Raw genomic sequence first — 9,007 nt, 5'->3', positions numbered from 1 at the left:
GATGCTCCTGCCACCCCACCTCCCCTCCCAGGCTCAGACTCCACACTGCCACCAGCCCCAACCCCATTCTGCCCCCACCCAGCTGCAGCTCCTCCCACCTCTGCCACTTCCCTACCTGATGCCTGGAGCAGGCAGGATTCCAGGGAAGCCAAGCAGGTCCCTCAGGGGTGGCTGCTACTGCTGGCTAGGCCAGGCCCTTCCCCCCACAAGTGCAGGAGCAAAGCACAGTATGGTATGTTGGGGGGTGTATATCTGGGAGGAAGGGCTGGGTGGGGTACAATTCATTGGTGGGTGCCTGTGGGCTGGATGAAAGTGCCTAGAGGATCAGATCTGGCCTGCAGGCCGTATTTTGCCCATGCCTCATTTAAGGTATGAAATCTGTACGAATATTAATTCTGCCTATCAAATGTAATGTCTCACTTATGGTGTACTTTGTAGATATACTTCAGATGTAAAGTCAAATACTGAAATCTCAAATGTTCTCCATTTTTAACCTCTGCCGTAGAAGCCGTTAACAGGTACTTTTTCATTAAAATGGTCCCTTCAAGAGCTAGTTATAATCTGATATTCATGAGGTATTAAACACTGGCAAAAAAAAATACTCCTTTATTTTCTTAGAAGACCCTAAGTATTCAATATAGGAGTCCACCATCAGTTTGAACATGATGCTGATTTTTATTTTATTCCTTATTGTGTGTCTCTTCTGCTGACATGTCTGAAGTGTGTATTACATTGCAGCTGTAGCTATTCAAGTACTCTTTAGGCCCAACATTTGTGTTAAAAATAGTATTGTAAGTATTACTGTAATTTAGAAACATCTAATGGAAACTTTTGTTTGGACATTTATACACATACATTTTTTCCCGCAACACACTAGAGATCTGCTGCTTTGGAGCAGACTTGATTAATTGAGTCTGCTCTGCACGTGAGCTTATGCGAACTGCACTGCGCATGTGCAGTTGTATAAGTGACAAAATGCATGCACACCTTCTATGTGTTTCAGCTCAAAAGCGTGCCACCACTATTTTTTCAGTACTGACACATTTTGCCACTTATATGACTGCAAGCAACACAGTGCCGGGTGCTTTTCAGAGTGACTGGTGTTTTGGTGCTTGCATGTGTAAAAATGCCCAAACATTTTGCTGAAGTGTCAGCAATTCAAACACCCCAGTAACAATATTAGTGTATGAGTGCCAGAAACGAAAAATGACCAGTTTGTTTCATTGTCCAGTCTGGCTTGAAAATAAACAGCATCAGTACTATCAATCCAAAATAGTTAAATATCATGAGTCAAGTCCCCAAACTCCGAGACTGGCTTAAAAATAATAAATATTGGTTCTTTTTTATTTAATTTATGGTGTTGGAGCCTTCTGCAGTAACTTTTTCAAATAAAATTCTGCCACCAAAGGAGCTAGCAATGCACTTTTTGTTTTATTTTACAAAGGTGATGTTTTTGAGTAATACTGTAATTACAGAAGCATAGCACTTGGAATAAAATCATGAGAGTGGGCTTCACTGACATTAATACTAGAAAGTAAGGTTTTTAATTCTCTCAGATTTAGTATCCTAAGGTGTGACTGGTAACATAGGAAAAGATTTTTTTTGTTAATTTCACTTATTATGAAGGATGTAGAAGCCCTACCAAGAGGCAATTCCACTTAGCTAGGACTCTTTGACTTAATGCTGGGAGATCATAAGGCCAGAGAGCACAACTGGTTTATATAGTCTGCTCGTCTCAGAAGCTAGTAACACAGGGCACAGTTCTTAAGGTGAGTTAGTACTTCCACTTAGGGGAAACGTTAGGAGATATGCGCTGCAGCTCCATAAATGCTACACGCACAGACATGTACCGCCCCCCACACCCCTCCCCAAAGCTAGATTCTTCTCTTTCTCCCTTTTCTCAGGCTTTGTGATGGGAAGATCAAGTATTGCAAGAAATCATAGACCATGTTTTCTTTGCTTCAAAAGGTGTAGTATTTCAAAGGCATCTTGATTTACAGGGTAATATTGTCTTAATGTTTTTCTCCATATAATAGCTGTAACATTTGTTGTTCTAAGCACATGGTTCAGAGGGAGACTGGAATAACTCAGAAAAACAAGCCTGAGTGATAAAGTTCTAACTAAATCATATATATAGCATAAACTTTCATGAGCCCATGCTGATGTCACCAGATGCTAGAAAAGGAAATGCACATGCAGTTCATGCACAGGCTCTGTGCATGTCCTTTCGTAGTATATGTTGAAGTGAGTTCATGCTCATGAAAGCTTATGCTCTAATCTTTAATTTAGTTAGTCTGTAAGGTGCACATCTACCCTGCCTTCTGCCTGACTTCAGACTAATATGGCCAACTACCTCTCTCTGATTAAGTTCTGACATTGAACTACACACCAGTTTGGGGGGAGGAGGGGAAGGGGCCACAGTGAAGGGATGGAAAATCCTGCAGGAAGGAAAGAAAGCAAAGGATTTTTTCCTTTTTGTAGAATGTAGGCAAAATCTGATTCTCTTTTTCTGCAGGGTCCATAACCTCCCCTCAATCATATTTCCCAGTGACTTCTGTAACAACCCAGTAGTATAAGTAAGGATGGGTGAGCGAGTGGGGCATTTTTGTAAGTGGCTCAAAAATGGAAGCTGCTGCCACCACTGGGCTTGTCTATGGTTCTATGAAATGAGAGCATTTATTATTCTAAGACAGGGGTTGTCAAATTTGAAAGATCCCAGGGGGGACATGGGTGGGCAGGGACAGAGCACCACCAGCCCATGCTGCTGCCTCAGGAGCAGGGCCACACAGATGCTGCGCTGCCACCGCTCGCCACACCCCCGCTCAGCATCTGGCCACTTGCCACCCCCCGCACAGGGGTGCACTTATTAAAAAAAGGGTGAAAACCCCTATTCTAAGAGAAAGTAAGTATGGGCACAGAAGCCTAATGAGAATGGACTTCAGAGAAACCAATTTCAACAGACTTGGAGGACAGATATGTAGGGTCTCTGGGGAAGATAATCTGAAGGGTAAAAAAAATGCAGGAGGGCTGGCACTTTCTGAAAGTTACTACATTAAATACCCAATGGAGGAACATCCCCAGCAAATGGAAGACAAAAAGCAGTGTACGAGACCATTATGACTACAGTAGGAAATCTTCGATGGCCAGAAAATTGAAAAGGAATCCTATAAAAAGCAGAACCAAGAACACATACCTATGAGTGAACAGAAACACAAGCACGTAGGGATAAAATCAAAAAGACTAAAGTGCAAGATGAGATTCAGTTGGCAGGGCCATAAAAGGCAACAAGAAAGGCTCTATTTTATTCTATATATTAAGAGGAAGAGAAAATGGAGATAGAGGTATATTATGAAATGGGAAAAGAAAGCGTATAAAAAGTTAGAGAGAGAAAGCTGCAGTATTCAGTATGTTCTTCGCTTGTCTTCATCAAAAAGGTTATGATCAGATATTTAAAATTACTTCTTAGAGGGAGGGAGACAAGAGGGCATACTCTAGATATGGATAGAACAGGTTAAAGAATACTGAAAGAAAATAGATGCTTTCTAGTCAGCAGGGTGCAATGAAATTCATTCTTAAGAGCTTATTGAAGTAGCTGAACAAATTTGTAAACTCTTTGTGATTATTTTTGAGTATTCATAGGTTCTTCAGTCCCACATCCTCTTATCTTTAAAAACCAGGAAAAGGGAAGATCCAGGGAATTGTAAGGTGTGTGTAGATGAAATGATGGCCCTAAATTGAAGCGGTGGGTTTTAAAAACCACCACTTCAATTTAGGACTGATTAAACCCCTGTGTCATGCACACACCTTACCTGCCTCTCTGAAGGGGAGGGGAGGGGAGGGTGAGCTGCCAGCAGGCAGAGTGGTCCCTGGGCTGCAGGAGGGGCTGGTGCTTCCCTCTAGCAGCGATGCCCCCCCCAGGTGGCACCCACCTACAGGCACCTGGCTCAGGCAGTCTTGAGGGGCACTTCAGCAGTGGAGGGAAGCACTGGGCCCCCACGCAGCTCAGGCAGGCAAGCAGGCTCCAGGGGTGGGGGGAAAGATCAGGCTCGCACTTTGCTTGGGTGGAGCCTGCTTTCCCAGGCTGCTGCCAGGCTGCCTGCAGGGCTTCCTGAAGAGCCATGGAGCTGCACAGAGCTGGGTGCTTCACTCCATGGCTGTAGGGACAGCTAACTAAAGCTCCACTGAATTTCCTACAGTGGTTGGAATGAATGTGCAATACGCCACCGAGACTTGCAAACACTGACACCATTAAAGCAGTGCAAGGGCATTTAGCCCATTTTAAAGTGTCATGCATACATGCTTCTTTTTTCATCTATACACAGCCATAGACTTAACTTTATCCCTAGCAAGGTATTAGAACAAATTATTAAATAATCACTTTACAGGTATCTAGAAAGCAGAAAAGTGATAAAAGCAGCCAAGATGGGTTTCTCAAAAACAGACTGTCAAAGCAAACTATTTTCTTTTTTGACAGGGTAACTGGCCTGCTGCATGAGAAGAAGGGATAGATATTATAAATTTTGATGTTAGTAAGGTTTCTGACACTGTCCTTTGTGCCGTTTTCATAAGCAAGCTAAAGAAATATGATCTATATGTGGATACACACCCAGCTGAAAAATCAGTCTCAGGGAATGGTTATCAGTAACTCATTTTCAAATTGGGAGGGCATCTCAAGTGAGATCCTTCATAGGTGTGTTCTGAGCTCAATTCTGCTCAATATTTTTATCTGCCTCTCTTAGTTTTTGGCCTGTTTTCAGCTGCCTTTCTTAGTTTTTGCCCTGTTCTCCTTTTAACTCAATAGTAAACATCTCTTGTATTTCAGAAGAAATCTGCAAGGCAGAGCAGAAGTGAAGAGAAAAGCAAAGTCTGTAGCAGAAGTATTGGATTAGACACAGCTACTTCTCACCCTGCAGAAAGTGGAAATGCATCAGTTGAGTTTCATCTATCTCCTACTAAATCATGCTGGATCAAGGAGGAATCTGCCCAGTATGGAAGCTTCTCAGGGTTCAGCAGTAGTGATGGTGTGCTAAAGGAACTGGATGATGGACAATTTGAGCAGGAAGATGGCGTAACTCAGGTCACTTGTATGTGACCAAGTAAGTAACTGCATTGGAGAGACCTGTAAATAATGAACACAAATGTAAGAACTGAGATTACTACACTACTTTATGTGCATTTGTATAATCCTCTGGTTTCCTCCATGCTCATATCTTATATATTTTTGCTTCTGCCAAGTTACACTCATAACAAAACCTTATTTGTAGTAAGACTACTACTGCAACATACTTTGGTTTTATGTCTGCTTTAATGGGATGCTCTATTACTTGGTGTTTTGCTAACTTCATTAATGATATTTTCAATAATGCTTTTGACAACAGGCAAGAAAATATTATATAGATTAGCAGTGCTTTTTGCTGAGTAAAAGCCAGTGTCAATAGGAAATCTTAATATTTTCCACAAATGTGTGGAAAATCATGTTTTTCTAAGGGGGTCTAACAAACAACATTGGAAAGTAAAAAAAAAATTAAAAAATAAAATTAAGAAGTACTTTACTCCTTTTTTGTTTTAATAGAAATAATAGTCACTTCATTTGCCTGTTGTAAATTCAGAAGCCTGTAAAACAGAAATGTCAAATGTGGGACTTTCAACCTGAATGAGGAACAGCATGAAATACTGGTACCTGATGGAGAAGGTTACATTCTGGTTTGTAATGTTCTTACAAGAAAAAGCCTGGGAAGTGGGAGCATATTCTGTTTTTGTCCAAATTCAAATGGGGGGAGCAAGGAAAGGCAATCTACAACCAAGCCAAAGAGTATCCAAGCACAAAGATACTTTATGCAAAAATAGAAAAAATCACTCGCTCCCAAGCAATTATTTGCACCTCAAGAAGAGATCCTGCATACTGAATAAGGAACATTGCCGCTAAGATTATGGGTGCACTGTAATACTGCTTATATGTGAAGAAGCACTCACATGGGGAGACAAAATTTGAAATGGGGCTGCATACAAAAGCACTCAGGTACTCTTTCAGCCGAACACATATACTGTATAAAATGTATTCGTATGTTCACCATGGAGTTCCCAAGCATACTTGAGTACAGAGATAATTATTAAAATTTTGAGTCAGAGATATCAACAGGGGATTGCAGTTGGTGGCTTCAGGATCAAAAAAGCCTAACGCTGATGTAGCTCTTCTGAAAGTAGTGATAATAAGAATGTTTTTATGTAGCTGTATTGAAGTATTGCTTGATTCAGATGCTGTCTAATTTCATTTAGCATGATTAAGGCCTCTGGAACAAATATTCAGCTAATATTGACTTGCCTGTAGTTGAAGTAATAGAAGTCTGCTGTGTGGTCCTTCAGATCAGAGTTCAAACCATTAACACAGGAAAGGGAAGGGCTACTGTAGTTATATATCAAAGTATGCTTATTATTTCCTTTAAAAATGCTTATTGAAAGAAAGTGGTTAAGGTTACAAAGTCCAGCAGGCGCACTAGTCATGGTTGACTGCGCAACCTTAATTCGACCCCCTGGGGAGCATCCAGATGAGCACACAAGGCATTCACCATGCTGCAAATCAGCAGCATGCAGGGTTTTTTGACACCAGCAGATCCCAGTGTCGAAAAACCCCATGCCTTTAAAAAGTGGTGCAGCACACATAGCTGCAGCATATGCTGCCCGAAACTAGAGCCTGGCCACCCAGAGCCACACTCTGGCTGCCGGCCAGGCTATGTATGCCAGGTCTCCATCACTGGAGCCCTGGGAAGCCTCCAGGACCCCAAATATGACTGCTGGGACCAGCCCAGGTGCTGACCCCAGCCTCCTCTACCCAACCCAGAGCAACTTGCCACATGCCAGAGCACGTGTGCACAAGCATTCCTTGGGGACAAGTAGCAGTGGCACAACTATGTACCGCTGCTATTTGTCCCTGGGGAAACGCATGTGCATGCTCATCGACACGCTGCTGGTACCTATTCAGTATAGAACAGATTTTAATGACAGTACTATATAACTTGTTTTCTCCAACAGAATCCTTGCTTCAGTCTGTATGCGGCAGCGGAATTACAATTGTACAAGCAATGAAACAGCGTTTCCTAACTTTTGTAGAAGAAATCAAACTTCGCATTGTGTTTTGGTATTAGTATTAACAGACTCAATCTGAGTTTATTGGCGCTCATACCATACGATCGTAGGGAGATCTAAACAGAACTCCCCCCTTGTACAAGTTAACATACCTTTTTATACCTAAAATTGTTTAAACAAAGCATCCTTGAAAAGAGAGTCAAAGGTAGATCATAATAGTTGCTTGCTCAGCAACACATTTTGTTTTGAGAACTGTTATCACCTTTTTTGTTTTTAGGAAAGAAAGAAACATTCGTTCCCAAGGACCTGTGGATGGAGACATAATAAGCAGAAGGGTTTTTCTTATCTTAAAACATTTTAAAATACGAAGCAAGAGCTTTTTTTTTTTTCCACTCTGAAGTCAAGTTAGAGGCCTGGATAAATTTATAGTCAAGTTAGAGGCCTGGATAAACCTACTTCAACACTTTGGAATATATGACATAACCAGAATACTTTATATTTTCCTATGTATAAAATTTACCAAGAAGTAGTATAATTACTCCTCTGTTAAATTGTTACAAATACGATTGAAGGGAAAATAGCTCTGGCAAATGTGATATGGATTAACAGCTATTTTTACTGTACAGTCTGTTATATGGTTTTTCACGTATAAAGCAGTTTTACTTTGCTTATTTTAAGTTAGTCAATTTACTTCCTTTAATCTTCTGGATGAAATTTAAATGAAATATATTGCTTCTGGAAAAAAGAGTGAAAGATTATATAACTTAGCCAGATTTAGAATGGTTTCCAAGCAGATCAGCTGGTGGGATCTCAGAGCAGTGCTTCCAGATGTATAAAAAGGAACCATTTTTAACACTCCTAAACAAGGCTTTTGCTAGATCCATACTACTTGAATGTTGAAGCAGTGATTATTTAGAAGTGTTTTACCACATCTCAGTTTTTAGCAAAAAGGTTTGTTTTTAAACTGAAATGCAAGCCAACTCTCATCAGTCTGGTCTAGTCGGTAAAAATAAAACCCTATTACTGTCTAATTTTTTCTACCACCCCACCTGCTTTACTTTACATACTTTATATTTTACATCTCTTAAATATGATAATCAGGGTGGAATAGTCTGTCTGCTTCTGTGAGCCCTTTTCTAATACTATAAATCCATTCTACAGGTATTAAAACTATATATTATATCCTATAAAATAATTCTATAGCTTTGTTAAGGCTCTGTTGAATTCCACTCATCTAATTAGATAGATGATATATTTAAGTTACTGCTACTTCTGTAGGAGATTCAGTACATATAATGAGACGTGATTTTCCAAAACATTTACCCTGTATGCAAAAGTTCTGATTTCTTTCACTACATAGTCAGTAAGCATTCAGGCTTTCTTAATTTTTTCTCATCCTGCCAAAGACTTGCCTCTAGCCCTGGGGCAAGCAGTTATTTCAGGCGGAGGGGCGCTTACTGAGTTTTGGCAAGCCATTGAAGGCCGCATGACAGGCAGCCAGGAGCAGATAAATATTAACTTCCTCAATTTTTTAGGGGCCCTGCAGGCCAGATAGAATGGCCTGGCAGACCACATCTGGCCCATGGGCCGCATTTTGCCCACCCCTGCTCTAGCCTGTGAATTCCAGCCACAAACCTGAGATAATATGAAAGGCTAAAGTTTTTTAAAGGATGACATTCACTGGAAGATGATTTCATTAACAGAGACTTGTTTACCCAGTTGCATCTCAGGCTGTTCCAGAAAAACAAGTACAATACAACTCAAATTTCTGTAATGCAGGAAACAGAGTCAAGGTATGAATCAGTTCAGCCTGAATTCCACCCTTGGAAGTTGCTTGCTTTCACTGTATGAACTGTGCTGACTGGCAGAGGTTAATTGGCATAGTTTTGTAGAGCTGTGCTTGTGATAAGTGGGGCAGAAAAAT

The 9,007-nt window shown here is 40.9% G+C and overlaps 1 protein-coding gene across 3 annotated transcripts in view; it reads left to right on the top strand.

Moving 5' to 3' along the window:
- Nucleotides 1-5,844, top strand: part of RFTN2 (raftlin family member 2) — an 87,548-nt gene extending 81,704 nt beyond the window's left edge. For 2 of the 3 annotated variants that reach the window (XM_019523152.1, XM_019523154.1), the window contains exon 10: nt 4,823-5,844. In XM_019523152.1, coding sequence (XP_019378697.1) covers nt 4,823-5,092 — 270 coding nt within the window. In that variant the 3' untranslated portion in view covers nt 5,093-5,844. The remainder of the gene's footprint in view (nt 1-4,822) is intronic. The other variant, XM_019523153.1, reaches the window with a different exon arrangement.
- The last annotated feature ends 3,163 nt before the right edge of the window (nt 5,845-9,007 follow it).

This window comes from Gavialis gangeticus, unplaced genomic scaffold, assembly GCF_001723915.1.
Source record: "Gavialis gangeticus isolate Ggan-Ray unplaced genomic scaffold, GavGan_comp1, whole genome shotgun sequence".
Taxonomy (NCBI): Eukaryota; Metazoa; Chordata; order Crocodylia; family Gavialidae; genus Gavialis; species Gavialis gangeticus.
This window is presented reverse-complemented; position numbering and strand designations above follow the sequence as displayed.